This window comes from Bidens hawaiensis, unplaced genomic scaffold (genome assembly GCF_021521415.1).
Source record: "Bidens hawaiensis isolate Kalapana, Puna unplaced genomic scaffold, B.hawaiensis_p1.1 tig00010926_1, whole genome shotgun sequence".
In the NCBI taxonomy this organism is placed as follows: domain Eukaryota; kingdom Viridiplantae; phylum Streptophyta; class Magnoliopsida; order Asterales; family Asteraceae; genus Bidens; species Bidens hawaiensis.
In genome coordinates, this window is record NW_027491844.1 from 85248 (window position 1) to 107534 (window position 22287).

General features: G+C 33.8%; 3 protein-coding genes across 3 annotated transcripts; 2 read left to right on the forward strand and 1 right to left on the reverse strand.

Annotated features, from left to right (window-relative positions):
- The first annotated feature begins 4476 nt into the window (after positions 1–4476).
- On the forward strand, positions 4477–9007 carry LOC143536759 (putative sodium/metabolite cotransporter BASS6, chloroplastic). Its single transcript, XM_077030680.1, has 6 exons — positions 4477–4579; positions 6456–6649; positions 6722–6974; positions 7856–8109; positions 8519–8601; positions 8709–9007. The coding sequence occupies exons 2-6, from the start codon at positions 6484–6486 to the stop codon at positions 8769–8771; spliced, it is 819 nt and encodes a 272-aa protein (XP_076886795.1). The 5' UTR covers positions 4477–4579; positions 6456–6483; the 3' UTR covers positions 8772–9007.
- Positions 9008–14141: 5134 nt separating this feature from the next.
- LOC143536760 (zinc finger A20 and AN1 domain-containing stress-associated protein 1-like) lies at positions 14142–14620 on the forward strand. The gene has a single exon (XM_077030681.1). The coding sequence runs from the start codon at positions 14142–14144 to the stop codon at positions 14547–14549; it is 408 nt and encodes a 135-aa protein (XP_076886796.1). The 3' UTR covers positions 14550–14620.
- A 5654-nt stretch (positions 14621–20274) lies between these two features.
- Positions 20275–21909, reverse strand: LOC143536761 (protein cornichon homolog 4-like). The gene is made up of 4 exons (XM_077030682.1): positions 21825–21909; positions 21054–21235; positions 20786–20908; positions 20275–20363 (listed from the first exon to the last, which is right to left on the reverse strand). The coding sequence occupies exons 1-4, from the start codon at positions 21894–21896 to the stop codon at positions 20327–20329; spliced, it is 414 nt and encodes a 137-aa protein (XP_076886797.1). The 5' UTR covers positions 21897–21909; the 3' UTR covers positions 20275–20326.
- Between the last annotated feature and the right edge of the window lie 378 nt (positions 21910–22287).

Below are 22287 nucleotides of genomic sequence, written 5' to 3' on the forward strand. Positions count from 1 at the left end.
TAATCTTGATTTCAAATATGGATGAGGGTTACGTACATGGAGTGAATCGAATAAAGAGTTTAAAGATAATAGAGTAAGTTAAATGGTTAATTTATTGTTACAAGATAACTGTTAGTCAGAGATAGAGCATAAAGTTTATTTTATTATGAGTTTAAGTATTATTAGGAATTAGAATTAGAGTAGGAAACAAGTTAATGCCAGTATAGAATTGGTGTAGCGTCATTGTATTTTGTGTGGTCTTCGTTCTTTAAAATAATACCAGAAAGAGTTTAACAAGTTGCTCAAATATATAGTGTTTTGCGTTTGACAAGAATGTGTGGTGTTCAATAGAAAATAGGTCCATCTAAGTAGTGTGGCGGGAGGTGTAAAGGTGTTGGGATTTTTATGAGCGAAGATGGAGGTGCTAACGTGAAGAAACCGGATGTTGTTTAGTTTGTAAAGCTGATTGTAAAGGTTTAGCTAGTTTATTGCTTTTTACATTCGGTTTCATCTTTTTCATTTCTGTCTGTATGAGACACTGATTTATAACTGGATATGCTACTGGGTTACAACTTACAAATACCCGACTTATATCCATCCCTAATTACTCTTTTCCAAATGGAATTCGTTTCTCAATCTGAAAATTTTTCATTTAGCTTTTATAGATGAGAGATTGTGGTTAAAGCTTCAATTTTACAAGTGGTTTTAATGGTAGTTGGGCTGGTGGTCTGTCGGAAATGACGGTTTTGTTGAAGATGCAGGTGGTGGTGACGGTTTCTGGTATTAATTGGCGGCAATTGGAGGTGGCTATTCTAATTTTATTTTTATTTATTATTATTATGATGGCATGCAAATGTTGAACAATTAAAAACAACGTACCCAAACCAAAATTTCTAAAGAATAGAAAGAAAAAAATGTACACAGCCAAATTGATTTTCGTACCTAAAAGGACATAACTGACTTTACAATAGAGAAAATTACTGTTTGCGTCTTTGTGGTTTTAGGGCGGAGACACAATGAATCCTCGAAACAATTTTTGAACTGGTTGAGTCCCCGTGGTTTCATAAACAAACAATTTGAGTCCCTGTGGTTTCAGTAAAATGAAAGTTTACCCTGAAAGTTAAGTAACAACTGAGACTCAAATGGTTCGTTTCTGAAACCACCGGAACTCAACCAGTTCAAAAAATTTTTCGGGGACTCATTGTGCATCCGCCTTAAAACCATAGGGACGCAAACAGTAATTTTCTCTTTACAAAATAATAACTTAGTAATTTATATATTTACAATTTTGAAAGACTTTGTGCACCAAAGGTTGTGCATCATGCATTGAAGTTTGTTTTTCCTTTCACTTTCTTTTTCTTCTAGATTGGTCAGCTTAAGATGTTCTAATATACATAGAAGATAGAAAGTAAACCAAACAAATATGTTAATTGGTGTAGTAGTAAGCTTTAGTTTCTTTCAAGTGGTCTCAACCTAGGTTCAATACTTGATTTCCTCAGTTCATTTATTTTATTTTTTTTAGCTTTGTGCGGTTGTTTTTTAATTTGAGTATATTACTTTATAACTACTAAATTAGTTATGGGCCGGTTTTTATGTTTGACATAGTACAACTTGCTTTTGCTATTTTTTTTCTTTTTAGTATTGAAACGAACCCAACCGATACTGGTTGAATCTGCGTTGACTCGCTGCCATAACACACATTGGCGGATCTTGAGCATCCCGTATGGATGGACCGAAAGTCACGAGACCTAAAATTTCTTTTCCTACTTCTAAGTTTTGGGTCGGTAGTCCAGTTCGGGTCGGGTCAAGCAATAATTTCCAACCCTAACCTACTAAATTGAAAAAAAAACAAACAAAATGGTGAAATGCAAATTGCTGAACGTGGACTCTACTTGCCTATGTTGACTGTTTTGAGTAATTGATTTCACATCCACACGAGTCAGTTCTGAACCTCAAGCCTCAACAAACAGCGATAGCGCCAAATCAATTAATCGATTTCACACCCAAACTATTTCACCAATTCTAGCTTCAATTCCAACTTATGTGCCGAACCTCACAAGTCAGTAAGTCACACAGCGGCCAGCTCACAATGGATACTCCGTTTGTTGTTGTGTTCGAGCATCAACCAGGTGGTAAGGTAAGTTTTAGGCTTAATGCTCGGTTTTTACTGGTTTAAAATTTATTTGGGCTTGGGTTTGGTCTTATGAAGCTTTATTTCTTAGCCTTTTTTTATCTATACGTTTATCGGCTTTAGACAAACTTTATTTTTTAAAAAGATTCAAGGTTGGCCCGAACTTAAATAATATGAATGGGCCAAACTCAAATAACTTGTATGGGCCGAACTCAATACATGTATATATATTTTTGATTTTTTCAAGAAAAATAAACCATCAAACGAAAAACGTGATGGGGTTCGCTTTGGCCCATTAAAAGGTCCACCAGTGATAACACACGTGTTTTTGTTTCGTTTGTTAATTTGTTTTAAATATGTTAACTTGATAAAATTAGGGTTTAGTTTTAATACCGTAACGAACGCAGCCGATACCGAGCGAATTCATGTTGATTCACAACAACAACGCCCGTGTTTTACCCAGGGCCGTCTCCGAAAGCTCGATGGTTTTTTGGGCCTTGCACGAGTTATAATAATGGGCCCCAAAAAATTTAATGTGTGTGTGTGTGTGTATATATATATATATTTATATATATATAGGGTAAGGTTAAAATGAAAACCCATTTGAGTTGTGAAAACCCGCAAAAACCCTATGTAACATCGGTTTTTTTTTTCTTGTTACATGTAATCTATGTTGTAACATTTAATACAAAACATCGAAATATCAAAAAAAAAAATGTTTTGCTATTTTTTAATATTTTTTTACTAATTTTTATATATGTTATCAGGAGAGAGAAAAAGTTATATTTATATTTACATTTTTTATTCACTTTAATTGTGGACCACAAGATTTAAACATTAATTAAAAATATGTGGTTGAGAATGAGTTTCTATAGTTTTCACAACTCAAGTGGGTTTTCATTTTATACTTAGCCTATATATATATATATTATAATAAAACGATAAGTCGATAATGTATTAATGAAGAGCAAAACAATACTATTTTAGCAAAATGATATGTTTTAAATAGGTTTGAAAGTATGACTTTAACAACTTCAATTTAGAAAATTTTTTTCCGCAGATGTCACCATAACCTAAATCGTCAACAAGAGTACAAGACTATATGCAACTAAAGCATTAGGATAATTATCAAAGCATTTTGATCTTGATTATTCTTAATATATCTTAATATATGTTCATTTATATTACTCTATCAAAAAATATAATAATAGCATACACAATTAGTTACTATATAATCCCTACATATAAAACTGTATTAGGAGGAGCAGAGACTAAAAATAATATACAGATGATACATAATATAACTTGAGAGTTGTGACCACTAACCAAATATTAAGAAGCAATTGGGCCGATGGCTATCGTCCAAGTCCCATCAGGTCATCACGGGCCTCACAGCTCCTATAACTTTTTTTTTGTTTTATAATATTTGGGTCTTAATTTGTTTCAGGTTTGGACCAGTGTGAAGTATAAAAAGATTCAGGGCCCTTTCCTGACTTTGGGCCCTGTGCGGCTGCCTAGCCTGCACAGGCCCAAATCCGGCCCTGGTTTTACCAAACACATAACAGCCCCGGTGCTAGTTACAATCAAAATAAGATTCACGACAACAAAGCCCGTATTAAATAACTACAACTATTAGCTTAGTCTAGTAATAAAAATGTATGATCTTTAATTAAAAAATAATGACTTCTAGCCTCAATTAAAACATGAAGTAAAATATGAGTACGAAAAAAAGACATTAGCCATTAGAAAAGATTAATACATCCAATTTATGCATGATGGCGGCATGAGTTTATTCAAATATTGGAAAACTTAGAAAGCAATCAAAGGTTTTGACTACTAAGTGTCAACTATGGATGCCTGCATTCTCTTTATTTATTCCTTTAAAACATTTTAGTAACAAAACCAAAACCATCTACAATGAGTGTATACACCAATCTTCTTCAACTTCATCACCATAATCAACTCTATCCAATTTACCCGCGAAAATGTTCATCAATCTCCAAAGGTGTACACACACATTCATTATAATTTACGTGTGATTGCGTATAGATTTATTTATTTGATCTCTAACTTATTGCTTGATTTTGCAGGAACCAGTTGCTTAGAGTTTCCGGTTCATGTTCCATCTATCTCGGTATCCGGTACGTCCATTGCCGCATCTAAATCAATCTTGATCTGATTTCATAAACTTGTTAACGAAAATGGGTGAATTATATGTGTAGTTTCCGAGTTGAGTTCAGGATCGTTGATCGGAAGATGCGTCTCGAGTAGAACTGCGAATTCGTTTGATTCTGATCATGGGATCCCGGAGTACGTTCCCAAATTATCTCAGAAACCTGTGAAGAATACGATGACGATCTCTGTTCTTGAGGTTTTGCAGAATGCGAATTCGATATTGCCTCAAGTGGTGCTTGTTAGTACGATTTTGGCCTTCATATATCCATCTTCTTTCACATGGTTCACAAGCAGGTAAACAATTTCATATCGGCTCGTTAAAAGCTTAAAACAAGTTCACCTTATTCGAGCAGTTAAATTATAGCTCATTTAGTAAAAGAGCTCGCGTCTAGTTTTCCTGGGCTTTCCTGTATATATAATGAATTTTATTTTATAGAAAATTAGAAATAAATTATCTCAACTTTTGTGTATTGGCCGATAATAATTCAAACTTTAAAAATCATTACCAGCGGTCCCAACTTTGAACTATTTTTGTCTCAGTTAACATCCGTTAAAAAACACTTAACGCCGTTAAGTTTTTTTTCCGAGTTTCAAACCGATGTTTTAGGGCTTTTGATCGGAAGAACGATACGATTCGATTGATGTAAAATTTATCTCGACACAGTGATTCAAATGACTTGATTTTTGTTAATTGGAAATTCAAACACCCGAATTGAAACATTGTTTCGTCGCTTAGATCACCGTTTCAAGATAAGTTTTACATCGGTCGACTCATATCATTCTTTCGATCAAAAGCCCTAAAACATCGGTTTGAAACTCGGAAAAAACATAGCGACGTTAAATGTTTTTTAATAGATGTCCATTGAGACAAAAATAGTTGAAAGTTGGGACCGCTGATAGTGATTTTTAACGTTTAGATTATTATCGGTTAATACACAAAAGTTGAGATTAATTATTTCCAATTTGCCTATTTTATATGATAAAAATAATATAGTTGCATAATATTATGTATAAAATTATGATAAAATAACTTGATACAATATACTTCTTTTATACATCTAGGGGAAGGTTAACGTACAATAATCGCTTAACGTACATTACGTACGCGAAATATGTTCAAGGTTAAAAACACTAAAACGTTCAAGCCAAAATCCCAACCCTAAAACGTTCAGGATTAAAAGTTTAACGTTCAGGCAAAAAACTTAAACGTTCGAGGTTAAAAGTTTAAAGGTTCAGGCAAAAAACTTAAACGTTCAGCCAAAAAACTTAAACGTTCAGGCAAAAATCTTAAACGTTGATTAAAACCCATAACTCAAAACTCAAAATTGATCGATTGAAGCTTCAAAATTGATGAATAATTGGATCAATTTCAAGGTTAATTGATCAATTAGGTTCAACAATTTCAATTTCAATTTCAAATGGTCAATTTGATCAATTGACCTGTGAAAAAAACTCGTGACTGAAGAAGATGGTGTTCACGACGGTACCGTCGTTGGTCGTGACAGTGGACAGTGGATGGAATCGTTGGACGTTGCCGGATTGCTGAACGGTGATGGTGAAGGTGGACGGAATCGATGGGAGCAGCGGTGGACGAAGGCCGGCTCGCCGTTGTTGTTTCTTGCTATTCTGATTGGAGAACCCTAGATCGCTAATTGAAATCGACGTTCCACAGCCTCACGTATGTAATGCACGATAAAGAATTATTGTATTTGATCCTTTATCTATATATCTAATTGTATAATTATAAATAACAACTAGCCGAGTTTAAGTTATAGATAGAGAGCTCAAAGCAATCTGATCTTAGCTTCAACTCGACTTGGCTTGTTTGCATCCTAATTTAGGTTTAGCTCTAAGGCTAATTGCGCACAACGGTAGCACAAATAACAAAATCGAAAGAATAAAAATAAAAGAATAACAAGGGATACATTTCTGAACACTTTTAATTGACAAAGTACTATACATTCAATAACTATATATAAACACGTGAATTAATAACATCCCACTTTTTATAGAGAAAAATCAAAGAAAGCTACTGCATTTAAGGAAAAATCGTCATAGTCAAAATTTGGGTTTGATTAGGCCCATTTTAATTTTTTCTAATTTTTTTTACCCAATTATTTAAATACTATAATATGAGTTTGTTTTAATATGAAGCATAACTTTATTACAGATATTATGCCCCAGCTATAGGTTTCTTAATGTTTGCAGTTGGACTTAACTTAAAAGAACAAGATTTTGTGGAAGCATTTAGGAGACCAGCACCCATCTTTGCTGGTTATGTTGGTCAATATGTTCTTAAACCTTTTCTTGGTTATCTTTTTGGAACACTCTCCATGACATTACTCAGGCTTCCGACTTCCATAAGTACCCATCGATTCCCAGCTTCTTATTAACTTTAAGAAAACGCAAACTTTATTTCAAGAATGTCTGTTGCAGGTGACGGGATCATGCTAAAATCATGCGTTAGCGGTGCTACACTCTCGAATTATGCCACTTTTCTAACCGACTCGAAAATGGCACCTTTAAGCATTGTGATGACAACATTGTCAACCGCTTCTGCGGTTTTTGTCACACCGTTGTTGACACTTTTGCTACTTGGAAAGAGGCTGCCTGTTGATGTTAGTGGAATGGTTTCCAATATTTTGCAGATTGTGGTTTCGCCTGTTGTTGCTAGCTTGCTTCTTAATCGGTAAGAAAACATTGACTTTTCGGGTCAATAACACAAGTTTTTGAATCAAAATAACATATGAATTTGGAACCTCTTTACAATTTTTGCATCATATCTATCTACAATATACCCAAGTAGTAGTTTCAAAAGGTAATTGCTGAAATATGTGATGTAATTTATATCATTTTTTGTCATTTGAATTTGGTATAGTTTGACCTCAAAACTAAAAAACAATAGTCAAAATGTACCTCTTTTAAAAAAACTCCTTTCAAGAAGCTTGTAAACAAACCAATGTTCAGTGAAATAATCGGCGGTAAGTTTGTTTATGGTTGTTTATTCAATAAGCGAACGTGCATGATAGAAAGTTTTGATCATTTAGTTAAACGAACGAATATAAGCACATGTATTGTTAGTTATTTATGTCCGTGAACGTACGTTGGTGCAACTACATTTAATATCATTTATATTTGTTCGTTTACATTCATTAATTTAGATTTGTTTAATTTTGTTCGATAATATATTCATTTAATGTTTTTAGGCCCGTTACAATGTTGCCTGGTTTTAATAAATTTTTACATCCAACACATGGTTTTCACATTTACTTTTTATTGGGTTTAGCTAAGTCTGTTCATCTATGTTCAGTTATTTTCATTTTAGGTTCATGCACCGTTCCTTTATATTGTTTACGAACAAACATAAAGAACACGATTACATTTATTTCTTAATGAAAAAACACAAAAAAGAAAACCTCATTCATTTAATTGTTTATATTCGATTGTTTGTTCGGTTAAAGTAAAACAAACTAGCATGTGCATACTTCATTCGCATTCATTTGTGTGCATACCTTGAGGCTTAAATTAGTAAATTCTTAACAAATGTTGTATTGCATTAATATTTCTCAGGTTCTTTCCACGAGTATCTAGCATGATTCGCCCTTTTCTGCCTCCAATAGCACTCGTGGTGAATTTTTTCTGTATCGGAGCTCCACTAGCGATTAACATGAAATCAATTACATCCCCTTTTGGGATATCCATTGCATTGCTTATGATCATGTTTCATTTGTCAGGATTTATCCTAGGACATTTGTTAACAGGCATTGTATTTCACAATGAGCCTGATGTAGAACCTCTTCAGAGAACCTTATCTTATGAAACAGGTGGCAATTTCAATCCACTTTATTTATGAATAAGTCAATTTGGGTTATGTTTTATCTCTAACGAGTCATATTAAATTGGAAAATGGCTTTAAAAAATACTAGTTTAAAGTCGGTATTCACTGTTATTTTTTAATTGCGTAAAACATCTTAGAATAGTTTCGTTTTAGTGATGTCATTATTCAAGTATGAGTCCAGCTTCTACTGGTTTCCTATATGTAACCTCTTGAAAGCCATCTAACAAGTGCAAGAAAACATAAAGAAAAACTATTGTTTGGAAAAATAATGTATATTTTCTAATTGTATTTAAAATTTGGACAAAAGTGCAAAGCAAATAATGACCCGTTTTGACATGTACAAAATTTATTCGTTTTAACCTATTGCCTTGCCTGTTTGCCCACCCATTTTGTAGGCATGCAAAGCAGCTTGTTGGCGCTTGCATTAGCGAACAACTTCTTCAAAGATCCGCTTGTGAGCATCCCTCCGGCAATATCAGTAAGTTGGTTTCGATATAATTTGTACTCAAATGAAGATAGACAATTTGACTATATAAGTCAAACAGGCTAACTTTCATATTTTAACTTTTGACTTATTTTCTGCAGGTCATAATCATGTCTTTAATGGGCTTTTCTCTCGTGAAGATTTGGGCCAGGGTAAAAAATTGACGGAACATATGAACACAATTAACAGAGTTTACTAGACAATAATGACAAAGATGTAACGGCGTTAATAAAAGAAATCACATAAAAATATGAGTTAGTAGATGTAGCTATATGCTTTTTTTATTCAAAATGATAGCAAAGGCACAATTAAACTAATAGGGATTTAGAATGTACACTTATGAAGTCGTTAATTTGTGAAGTGTTGAATCATTAGAATGGAATATTTCTTAGAATGTACTCTTATGACCAGCTTGAACGGTTAACCTTTGCTCTTGCATACTATATTGTCCCCATCACAGTGCCTTAGTGGTAAGGAGTTGAGAATTTAGTGAGGATGTCTATGAATCAAATCCAGGCACCACCCGATTTACTTAGGAATACGTGATTTACCTCTCTCATGTTGGTCGTAAGACCGCTCGGTGGCAATGGAACCAAAGAGGGTTAAGAGAGTCCACTAATCCCCTCGGTCTTGGAAATTTGTTGGATTGTTATATAAGATCTAATTATTTTCTATAAAAAATGATTTGAACCAAGTGTTGCAAGTCGACGACACGTCGTGTCGAAAAGCTGTGTGTCACGGCGGGTCAATAAGTGACCGGTCAAAGTTTCCATGTATTTTACTTGAATTTCTTCACATGTTAAAAAGAATGAGTTTTTAATTCCTTTAATAAAAGGATTTGTAGGATTAAATTCACAATTCAAATTCTGATTTCTTTGCCAACCAAACAAATCAAGAATAGAATTAAGATTCCAATTCCAACAAATTATGCGAACCAAACAATTTGAGGGTGTGTTTGGTTCGCATACTTTTTTAAAGGAATTTAGATTAAAATTTTAATTGGAATATAATTTTTGAAATTTCTATAATGTGTTTAGTTGGTAAACTTGTTGATAAAATTAGAATTCTGAGTTCTCTGCCTCCTAGCTATCACTCCCCAGCATAAAGGTTGAGTCGGGTGGCTTTTAAGTTAAAACAGGTTTCAGATGGGAACGGGTTCGGGTCGAGATGTTTTCGGATCGAAATGGATTTCAGGTGAGAGTCGATTTCAGGTCAGGATTGTTTCTAATCGAAACGGGTTTCAGGTTGGAACGGCTTTCAGGTCGGAAAGGATTCAAGTCGGGATGTGTTACGAATCAGAACTGGTTAGGATAGGAACGAGTTTTGCATTGGAATGGGTTTGGGTTGTGTTACAACGAACTTTTTCCGATCGTAAACCGATCCCAACTAGAAATCGGACCCAACACGAAACCTGTTCCGACACAGAACGCTTTTCGACGCGAAACTTGTTCTGACCCTAACCCTATCTCAAACCCGTCCTGGTCCCACTCGAACCTGTTCCGACCCCAAACCTGTTTCGATTCGAAACTTGTCTTGACTTGAAACGCGTTCGGACTAGTGGCGGACCCAGGATTTTTTGTTAATGGGGTCCCATTTTTTCGGTATTCAAATTTTTCAGGTCGGTTGTTCGGGTTGGGTCAAGATGAAGCGAGGGACATAATAAAAAACAACATTATAATAAAACACACAAAATCCTGGGCGATTATCATTAAAATGGTCGCCAAGCTTTTGCATTTGCATGTCTAATACCGTGTTGAACTTTTCAACCTCATAATAATAACGATTGGTGATGTAAGAATTTGAAGAAAAGCTAAAGGAAAAAAGATTTAGAAATTTGATTTTGACATGTACTATTAAAATTATATCGATCTACGTTGAATCAGTTTGTTCTTGAAGAGTGATTCTTGGACCAGGAACTAAAAAAATGGTTTTTCTGAAGATTCTTGGCTCTAAATATGGGTTGAGTTCCATCGTTTTTACTATATTGTCTATATTTATTTATAAATTTTGATTTCCTACTATCGAAAAATAACCTTGTTAATAAAAGGGAAAACAAACCCTTACTAAATAATGAATATTGAGTTGGGTGTTTGTTGTAATGTCTGCACATAGTGAGGTTAAATGTTTAAAACCTTTACTAAATAATTAATATTGAGTAGGAAAAACAAAAAAAAAGGGTATTTTGCAAGACTCAAACTTGCAACCATCCAAAGGGAAAACAAGGAACTTTCCACTAGACCACATCAACATTGATAATATGGGTTCCGAGTGTTAATTATTATGGGGTCTTTAAAAAAATTTATATACCGCTTCTAGAAAATTTTTAAAAAACATTGGTGTCCCGAGACCCTGATTGTGACTATGTGGATCCGCCCCTGGTTCGGACCCCGTTACAACCCGAACCCCGTCCCAACCCAACGCGAAACCTGTTTCGGACCCAAGTCCATTCCAATCTGAAACCTAACCCTGAACCCACTACGACTTGAAAACTGTTCTAACCCGACTCTAAACCTGTTCCATTTTTTTGAATTCGTTCCGACCCAAACACACTCTAGCATGAAACCCATTCCGATCTAAAACTTGATTATGACCCGACCCGAAACCTGATTCTGTCCAGACATCATATTCTCCGGCAATTTTATATCTTGCTATAGTTATTTAGGTATTGCTAAAAAGTTCTAGAGATTTTCTGAGCATTCTTTACATATGTGGAAGGATTGTGAAATTTGTTGATCAAAAGATTTGATTTCCAATTTTCTCTTAACCAACCAAATATTAGAATTAGACACGATGGAATTTGAATTTCAATTTTCTTAATACTATAGATTTATGCCAACCAAATAAGAGTTGGGAATTGGGATTTAGATTTTAATTCCACTAAATTCATGACTTTTACTCATTCAAACAAAAAAATATTAACTTTAAACCATATCTTAAAATCACGTCCATAAACTAATTATCAAAAGTATATAGAAATTCATATAACTTTCAATTTTACTGAATTAAACTTATCACTTTCCCACAACTTTATTGTAAATATAAAAATAACTAGACGGGTGTCCGCGCGATACGAGTGTTTGAACACGTGCCCTTGTAAGAATTAAGGATGTTCATTGTTCGGTTTAAGAGTTTGAGACCGTTTAAACGATCATCGATTTGGTTTTACGATTGGTTTTTTTTCCATAACTTTTGGTCATTCGATCAGTGTTTAAATTTTCAAACTGTAACGAACCGTTGGTCTCACATGTTTAACTTAAAAACCGTTAAAACTCCTATATAACATGTTAAATTTTTTATTTGAAAAAACTATAGCAATATTATATACTCAAATTCAAAAGAATAAAATTCTTGTTTTAATAATGTAATTTTTTTTACAAAAATATTAACGTATGAAAAAGTTTTGCTTGTTTAAGAATCATAAGGAAAGTTGGTTTAAAAATAATATATGATTAAAGATTATAGGCAAACTTGAAAGTACTTTTTTTATTTAACAAAAATTAAAGATGAAAGATTGTATATATTTTAAAGAAATAAAACACAAATTTATCCCTTTTATCACATACTTTATACACTAATAAAGATTTGCAAAACTTTTAAAAATTAAATGTTTAATTTGCTCCTCTGCTATATATTATGTATAGTATAGCTATATCTATCAATAATATATATAAACGAAAACCCTAAAATCCTATTTGTCGCGATGTGATCGCTCCCCCTTTTTATGGAAGCCACCAGATTGCTTGATTTTTAAATGGTGGCCTCTCATTGATTTAACCCAAATTCATGGGTATAAGTCTTACCAAAACAGAGAGCTCTTAAACGGGTTATAACATCTCATTAAACTAAAAATTAATCTTGCCAATTATTTGATATGAAAATCCTATAAAATAGGGATTTACTAAATTTAATATCTAATTTAAAAAGAAAAATATTTTATAATTAATAAACAATTTTATAGTAAAAAATATAAACGGGTCATGGGTCACAAAACCCATATAGCTTTTAATCGGGTTATAACATATCATTTATTTATAAAACCCTTTCATCATCAAACCATAAGTATATTATTAACTTTCTTACAATAAAAAAAATTAAAATCCAAAAACTAAATATTAAAAAACAAAAAATGTAAAACAACCATTTTCTTAAGTCATCAGATTGCTTTATTTGTAAATGAAGGTTTTCATGCATTTGACCCGAATTCATGGGTAAAGGTCTCACCAAACCTATATATATAACTTTTAAATGGGTTATAGCATCTCATTATATTAAAAATTAATCTCATAAAATATTTGATATGAAAATCATATAAAATAGGGATATACTAAAAATTAATATCCTATTTTATTTAAATAAAAGATATTATTTATAATTAAGAAAAAATTTATAATAAATAAAATAAACGGGTAATGGGTATCACCAAACCCAAACTGTTTTTAAACCGGATTATAACATATCATTTATTTGTGAAACCCTTTTATCATCAAACCTCAAGTATATTAATTATTAACTTTCCTACAATAAATAAAATTAAAATCCAAATATACATATATAAATATTAAAAACGAATAATAAAACAACCCCCGTAATACCGGGGGATAAAATCTAGTAATATATATAAACGAAAGCCTTTAAAAGCTCTCTGTTGTTCCCTAAATTCTCACAAATCACCAGAAAGCTTTATTTGTAAATGGAGGCTTCTTATGCATTTGACCCGAATTCACGGGTATGGGTCACACCAAACCCAGATAACTCTTAAACGGGTTATAACATCTCATTAAATTAAAAATCAATGTTACCAAATATTTGATGTGAAAAAATCCTATAAAATAGGATTATACTAAAAATTAATATCCATTTTTTTAAAAAAAGATATTATTTATAATTAAGAAACAATTTTATAGTAAAAAAATAAGTGGGTCATGGGTCACCAAATCCAGATAGCTTTTAAGCGGGTTATAACATATCATTTATTTGTAAAACCCTTTCATCAACAAACCCTAATGGGGTGTTTAGGATTCCTTATTTTTTCCTTCTTGTAGCTTATTAACTTTTATAGTTAAAAAGGTGTTGGGTAATATGAATTTTTTAAGTTTTTAAAGAAGGAAAAATAAGGTTTTGATAAGTTTGAAGGGAACAACTTATTAAAAGTAACTTATATAAGTCAAAAGAAGGTGCAAATAAGGAATGTCAAACATGGCCTAAATATATTATTAACTTTGTTAAAACAAAACAAAATTAAAATCCAAAAAATAACTATAAAAAATGAAAATGTAAAGTAACCCCCGTAATACGGGGGGTAAAACATAGTATTATATGTAGTATATAGATATATTATTATTATTATTATTATTATTATTATTTTGAAAACCATCCTTTCCTCGTTAAGATAGCTTGTACCTAAAGAAAGAAAATCAACCTCCTCACTTTGCCTATATAAATCCACCAAAACCCTTTTCCTACTTCCAATTCCAATTTCCTTTTCTTTTCTTTTCTTTTCTTTTCTTTCTACACACAAATCACGCAAACACACGATGAGATCTAACATGAACGACGCTGCTACAGCCTTCCAACCTTCCCAGCCGCCTCTCTGCGCCAACGGCTGCGGCTTCTTCACCTCCGCCGCCACCAACAACTACTGCTCCAAGTGCTTCCGTCACATCCAGTTCACGGCCTCCGCTAAAGCCGCCGTCGAGTTACTTGTAAACAAATTCACTCCTTCATCTTCCACGTCTGGACCGGAGAAGACTCCCAACCGGTGCTTAGTTTGCAATAAGAAGGTGGGTGTGGTCGGATTCAAGTGTAAGTGTGGAGATACGTTTTGCGGGAGTCATAGGTACCCGGAGAATCATGATTGTGGGTTTGATTTTAAGAAAACCGGTCGGGATAGCATTGCGAAGGCGAACCCGGTTGTCAAAGCTGATAAGGTGGACCGGATCTGAAGAATGAACCGGACGGTTTGTGGTGTAATTGGGGTTGGTGTAAGGTAGAATTGTTTTTCGTTTTGTTTTGTTATTTTTTTTTATAGATTTATTGGTTGTGGTGACAATGACATAGTACTTAAACAAATGGGTGGTGATTTGATAATTTGTGGTGGCATATAATTGGATGGGTGTTTAGTGTTTACTTGTTTGATTTTACTTTCTTTTCATTCAACGTTATCATCTTTGGTGTTTTTGTGTATTGTAGGATGGTGGGTGCAACCAAAGACTAGGATAGATTTATTCAAAACTTTTAAAGTATAACTATTATGTTTTGATAGGGTTATGTGTTTGCTTAGTTGTTTACTGAATTTGGAAGAATTATATGATTATGTTGTAAACCGTTTGATTAGTAAAATAAAAAGTTATTAATCTTCAACTGAACGAGTCCAAGGTGAACCTAAGATCATGTGGAATGTGGAGTTGGAACGGACGATGTTTTAGGCTCGAGTGGTTATGTGACAGGGAATGTTGCCCATGAAGAGGAAGAGTGGTTTTGTGAAGGAAATGTTGCCCGTCAAGAAGAATGGTTAGTCAATCAATTAGCCGAAGCGATTCAAGCTAGTTTTTTTTATTTTTATTTTTTTGAGGTTCTTTCTAACAAGTTTCAAGCCATGAGCTATTTGAACACCCATTGGATGCACAAGTAGAGGTGCAAATAGCGGTTAACCGGTGTTTAGGCTTTAAGTGAATAGTAGGACTAGTATTTGGTCAAATAGTCAAAACGGTCAATCTCAGCAACCAATTTTCATTTCTAATCGGTTTTGGAGAGAAACATAAGTATCAATAACCGGTGTAACCAATAGGTTAATAACTGAACCGGTTAACCTATAATTGGTTTTTCAAATAAAAAAAGTTTACTAAAATGTAAATAAACTCACTTTATTACAATAAAAAAGGAAATTAAACGATAAATGCTATTAAAATAAAAAAGAAAAACGACAAACATTTTATTTGATCAAATATGTTATTTCGTCTTCGATTAGTTTTAGTGGCAGGTTCTGAAAGGTACGGTTTACGATTGTGTGATTCTTAGCTTTCACCTCCTTACAACATTTGCCAAATGAGCTCTTAAAGTGGAGTTTGACATCAGAAGCGGCCCGTGGGCCAGCGAAACAAGTTTGGCCTTTAGGTCAATATTTATTTAAGGCCTCCAAGTTCAAAAAATATTATATAGATATATTATAATGGGTAAAGTAAATTCAAAGTAATGTGTTGGTGTGATGGTATGCTTGGTTTATAGTAAAATATAGGTCCTAAGGTCAAAACTTGTAGTAAGCAAATTATTTTTTTCTTAACAATTGTCTTGAAATAGGCCACAAAATCTTATTTCGATTTAGGCCTGCACATTCGTTGAGCCGGCTCTGTTTGACATGGCTGAGAAACACCTTACAATTCTTGAAACGAGACCATTTAGAGTTGTCTAACATTAGACATAGCTTCGTGAAAAATTTCGGGATCTGTTTGCTTTTAGTGCTGACAAGAACATTTTCTTCATTTGCCATTTGAGTTAGAGATGTTCAACGAAACCGGTTCCTGGAACCGAACCGGTGGACCCGAACCGGTTCCTACCCGTTTTTTGTAGGAACCGGACCCTATCTGATTCAACCCGATGATCCGTGACCGGTTCTTGCATTTCTGAGTGGGGGCGGGTAGGAACCGGAACCGAACCGGAACCGGTTCTGGAACCGAACCATCAGGAACCGGTTCCTAACCGGTTCTAGCCGTTGGATCGAATATAGCCGTTGGAAATCGTTTTGGGATGTACCTCATCGATGGAATTCCACTTGCATAATGTTTCAAAGTGCTTTGAAACAAAGAGAAACTTTACAAATGTTTCATTCTAGTCTTGCCGAGAATGATTTGGCAATCCCCTTTTCAAATGAGAAATGGGAAATTATCAATGACTTATCGACTTTTCTTGAAGTTTTTAAAACATCAACTACGAAACTATCGGGAACGTATTATCCGACAAGTCCCTTGGTTCTTTCGGAGTTATTTTTAATCGTTAACAATCTTAAAGAATTTGAAAATAAAGTCCAATGTTTTCAAACATCATATTACCAATGAAGTTTGAATTAAAAAAATACTTTCTTGAATTGCCACCGGTTTTTACTTGCGCCGCCGCTTTAAACCCAATGTTAAATGTTACGGGGGTTGAATGTGTGATAGACGAAATTTTTTCAGCCTTAGATATGCATGAAGTTGACCCAAACTTTTCAACAGAGGCAAAAAATGATTTTAACTTGAATTTTAAATTTACGTATGACTTTTATTTAAATAAATATGGGTCAAACATACACATGCCTATGCCGGGGGGGGGGGGTCTTCATCAAGTTCAAGTGCTACTAGAGTACGAGATCCCATGATTATCCTTATGAACACCGTTCGCAACGTAACGGCTAAAAAACAAAGGGGTAACACCCCTTCAAGCGAACTAGGAAGGTATAGTGCAAATGATTACTCTACCGGTTTATCCGAAGAGGAATATGGCACTTTTGATGTTTTGGCTTGGTGGAAGGTAAAGGAAACCGAGTTTCCGATTCTTGCCACCATGGCCCGTGATTTACTAACCGTCCAAGCTTCTACGGTAGCTTCGGAATCCGTTTTTTCTCTTAGTGGCAGGGTAATGTCGGTGAGAAGAACAAGACTAAATTCGGAGTCGGTGGAGATGTGCATTTGCTTAAAGGATCACTTGGACTCAATCGATCGTATTCAACACGTAACCACTCTCGAAGATGAAACACCACTTGATGTTCGAGTGCACGACGAACATGAAGGCATTTCTATAAGTAATTCTGAGGAAGAAGTCGCAACTGATGAATGTTCCCACTGATGAGTATTCCTCATCAGTGGCAACCTTCAGTAGTTGTCATCAGTGGCAGCTTTCCCACTGATTCAACTGATGACTGTTCCCACTGATGAGTATTCCTCATCAGTGGCAGCTTTCCCACTGATGAGTATTCCTCATCAGTGGCAGTCTTCAGTAGTTGTGATCAGTGGCAACCTTCAGTAGTTGTCATCAGTGGCAACCTTCAGTAGTTGTCAACTTGTCATCAGTGGCAACCTTCAGTAGTTGTCTTCAGTGGCAACCTTCAGTAGTTGTCTTCAGTGGCAAACATCTTCAGTAGTTGTCTTTTCTTCATCAGTTAATTGTTTATTTTTATGTTAATTGTTTTTTTTTATTTTTCATGTTATACAAATACGAATCGTAGTTTAGAATCCAAATCGCAAACGAAAAACGAAAAAAAAAAAAAATTTACACTGTAACCGGTTGGAACCGGTTACGGTACAGGAACCGGGTTAGGAACCGGTAAGAACCGGTTAGATAGGTTAGGGGTCCGAGGGTGGGAGAACCGGTTCGGTTCCCTAACCGGTTCGAGCCTGGAACCGGTTTAAAAGGGGGTTTTGAATATAGGAACCGGTTAGGAACCGGTTCCGGTTCCTAGTCCCAAACCGTTTTGAACATGCCTAATTTGAGTTGTGGGTTAAGCCTTGAGGGGATTGGGTAGCTTGTCCTGTGTTTAGTGTAATCAATGCTTAACACCTAATGCCTATCTATACTAACTTAGGGGTGGTCAAAAATTGGTTATTAACTTGTTAACTGGTTATTAATCTGATAAAAAAAATTGCTTTCGATTAACCGGTTCTTGCTATAAAATCTTAAAAACTGTTTCCTAACCTATGGTTTTTCCATATCCGAATTGGTTTCACCATTTTTTTTAATGCCTATGATGTAATTGGAGTATCCGATTATTAAAGGGTTTTGATTTTGGGCCGGCTTCGGTCTCGATTAACAGGTTACAATTTGCATCTTTATGCACGACATCACAAGAGCGAATAAAGGAATATGTTTGGGCTTTACTTATTAGCTCATGTTTTTAACTATAACTATGAGGCCCAATATCAGCAGTTTCTTTTTGAAAAAAATATACATGTATTTTGGGCTCGGAAAGTAAGATGAGTAGAAGTTTAAATTTTTATCTTAAAAAGTAGGTCAACAACATTAAGTCACCCCATACACAGCAGACTCGTACTTTACATCTTTTTTAATCAACTTATTATGAAACTTCTTAAGAGTTTGCATGGTAGTTTAATTGATTAGTTTATAATAATCCTCATGTAAAATAAGTTTCCATGAAAATTCAAAACCTTGTGGGCCAAGCAAGTGAACTAATTTATATAACCCATCAATGGATGCTTGATTATATTGTGATAATCGGAAGGAATGAGAACAAAGGGGGATGAAAAACATAAGGATTCACACAATCCCACCACTTGTTTTATGTTTGATTACTTGTCTTTCGTTCTTATTGATTTTTGGTGTTTCTGGGTGGCAGTTTCTTGTTTTCTTGACCTTCATCAGTGCTTTAAGCTTTGTTATCAACAAAAGTTCAAGATCGGCTAGCGATGAGGACTTATTGGAGGTATTCATAAGCTCTTTCACATATGAGCACATAAAAATCGAAAACAAAGTAGATAGTTGTTTTAAGATTGATAATAATCATGATGATGATCATGGTCATCATGATTATGATGATGGGTGCATAGATGTTGTGAAGGAAGTAGATACATGTTTTAATATTAATGATTATAATGATGATGGGCGCAAAGGGGCATCACATGGTGTTGAAGAAAATGAAGATTATTGGACTCAATTTGTTAATGATGATCTCAAAAGAAGTGAAAGATTTATCGAAAGGAAAAAACAAAGATGGAGAGACGAGAAGGAAAGCGATCAAGATGAGATGAAGAACATATGATTTTATTTTCTTTGTTGCTTTTTTGTTATAGAATTTAAGGTCAGACTCCTAAATAAGCAATTATTCAAAATCGAAATAGTCGCTCGTTTGAAGAAATTCAAAGTCGAGCTCTTTATATTTTCTTTTTCTTTTATTTTACAAACTGGACATGTAAAATGTAATCTCCGAGTTTTTGACTGTGAGATTAGATGTTGAATTACAAAGTTTCTACTTTCTTACAATGTAAATTACTATGTGAAATATCTGTTAAGTTTTTTAATAATTTTGGAGCCTCTTACGTCTCAATCTAAAGCTAGCTGTGCCTATGCTATAGGACGAGGTAATACAATCGTCTCTACTATAATACCATTAACTAAACACGCACATACATGGCATTGTCTAGATGAATATACGTCATTGGTAATTTGCTATAATAGACCACGAAGTTGACCATATGAATATTCTTGCTACAAAGAAAATCAGATAGCCTCTCGTTATTGGATTGTATAGTGTCTACTATTCTGGAAGTCATACCCAATAACGAGTAACATACAAGGAATTCATACGCCTCAAATATAATTCATTTAAAATTAAATAAAGTTCATTTCTTAATTTAAAAAAAAAAAAGGTAATTTCTGTCAAGATATATTTTTTAACAACTTTTGGACTACCTCAATATCATTAGACCAATTTTGGTCAGGATATTTAACAACATAAGACTTCGATTAAAATTGAAAATAAATGGATATGATATCAACAGTTTATAAACATTACTATACATCTAACAATTCAACTTGGAAGTCTTGAAGTAACCAGTATCCAAAAACTATATAAAAATGATAACTCATAAACCCAAATAGTTCACAAAAGTGTAAATCAAACCGTAATATAATACTACAATTGATTAGCCGGTATCACATTTTAGCCACCCAAAAAACAAATGACCTTCTTTGAACTCTGATGCATCTGGCTGCACTTATGGATATACTTGGTGGTCTACATTTCATCTTCTTCCAATGCATTATAGATCATCCTACAATCACCACCAATACATTAGAACGGTCCAAATGGGCTACCACCGCCTAGACGATACGAAAAAAATGACAACAACACGACCACAACACAGTCGGTGAACCCATTTTGATATTATTTTTTTTTCTCATAAAACTCCCCTTTTAAACCAAAGCTTATTTCAATCGAAACCCGTCTTTATTAAAACCAGACAGATATTTTTTTTAGAAACGAACTGTTTTTACCCAAACGCAGTTTGACTATACTAAATGTTAGGGTAAAATGCATAAAAAATAACAAATTTTGGTGTAAGCTTCTAATAGTTGTCATGTTAATATGTTATGCTACAAGAATAATGAGATGTCATGGTAAACCAATAGATCCTAAACTACAAATACATATTATAAAGCAATAGCTTATAATATACTAATATGGTCTACTTACCAAAATAAAGTGATGAATAGGAGGAATATGAGATGACCAAGTTTAAAAAGCCGCTGCTTTTTAGCCCCGTCGAGTTGGTTGAATATTTCTGTAACGTCAACAAGGTGTTGTCTCCGAGCATAGCTAGTAGCAACAATGTATTAGTTATATGACTAAAATGCCCTTTACACTTTAAAGGCTACCAAATGAAGAATCTTATGAAACCCAAAGCAATATATTTGATAAACGCAAAATGAAATTAATTCGTAGATGCTACAGAAAGACTTACAGTCTTGTATTATAGTAGAGGCACGGGGCAGACAGAATAAACATCATCCAATGCCCGGTCACAAGATACAACAAGCATAGCACACCTTGTGTGATAAATTCTGGTAAAGTCATATTGTTTATCCGCGATGCGGAGTCATAAGGATTAAGGTAATCAAACTCTAAATCCGCAAGGCATATAAGCTGCAAAAGAAGGACACTTAGTTTCATAATTCAAAGCATGATGAGGGATTGATAACTCGAATGGTTGACTCGTTTGTAGATTAGTGGGAATACGGGAATTATTTTATTACTTTAGATTGTCGGTTTTATTCTTTTTTAAACCATAAGAACTTGTTACTATAAAATTCACATAACCCACCAATACCCTGTTAACCAACAGAATTAGGTAAATTGCAATTTGTGTTAGCTAGTGGCATCTAAGAGACTATAACATCAAACTAATTCTTTGTTTTAAAAAAGTCTAGAATATTAGTCATTAAGAGTTAAGACAAGTTTACCATTTTGATTACATTTTCTATTTTGTTTTAATATCAAAGTTGGTATGAAAGTTACTTTTCAGTTACTAGAAGTACCTTTATTAGCTCATTTGTGATGTTTGTGACATTTTTAATGTTATACATTCATGAATGAAAACACCTATGAATGCATGCATAATTCAGCAATAAAATCTATATAACCCTAATTTCAATCTATCATATCATGACTCACATGCACAATCAAATAATAAAATCACCAACCTAGAATTAAACAGTGTAACAATTAAAATCACCTGATAAACAACAATAACGAGGATAGCGATGAGGATAAAGAAAAATAGTAGCCATGAAAGTGTATCCCACATCTCAATCTTCTTCTTAATTCTTCTCCCCTCAATTTATTAGTAATTAATTTATTATGATATTTGCGATGAATATACAAAAATCTGATCGGAGAAAATAAGAAATTTTAGCCGGTGATTGATGTTCCGGTAGATATACGAGGATTTAAGAGATCAAACAACAACGGAGTACGTGATCAAAAGATTAGTGTCTTTAATATTTTATGGGGGGTGGTTTTGGTTTATTTTAGTAAGTATAGGGTTTGTTTTGTGTAGTAGTTATACTAATTTCAAATAGTTTATCTTGTTTTTTAAATCATAATTTTATTAGTAAATTAAGAAAAGATAAAATTATACGTGTGGTACGCTGTTATTGGGTACGCTTTCGAATTTTTAGGTTCGATTTTTTTATTTG

What these genes read in the sequence shown, in the direction of transcription:
- LOC143536759 (XM_077030680.1), top strand. Translation starts at nt 6,484, where the DNA reads ATGTTTGCAGTTGGACTTAACTTAAAAGAACAAGATTTTGTGGAAGCA. An exon ending in AACCTTATCTTATGAAACAG is followed by an intron (nt 8,110 to 8,518) that starts GTGGCAATTTCA and finishes CCCATTTTGTAG; the next exon opens with GCATGCAAAGCAGCTTGTTG. An exon ending in GCATCCCTCCGGCAATATCA is followed by an intron (nt 8,602 to 8,708) that starts GTAAGTTGGTTT and finishes TATTTTCTGCAG; the next exon opens with GTCATAATCATGTCTTTAAT.
- LOC143536760 (XM_077030681.1), top strand. Translation starts at nt 14,142, where the DNA reads ATGAGATCTAACATGAACGACGCTGCTACAGCCTTCCAACCTTCCCAG.
- LOC143536761 (XM_077030682.1), bottom strand. Translation starts at nt 21,896, where the DNA reads ATGTGGGATACACTTTCATGGCTACTATTTTTCTTTATCCTCATCGCT. An exon ending in TCGTTATTGTTGTTTATCAG is followed by an intron (nt 21,236 to 21,824) that starts GTGATTTTAATT and finishes CTTCTTTTGCAG; the next exon opens with CTTATATGCCTTGCGGATTT. An exon ending in CTATTCATCACTTTATTTTG is followed by an intron (nt 20,364 to 20,785) that starts GTAAGTAGACCA and finishes TGGTGATTGTAG; the next exon opens with GATGATCTATAATGCATTGG.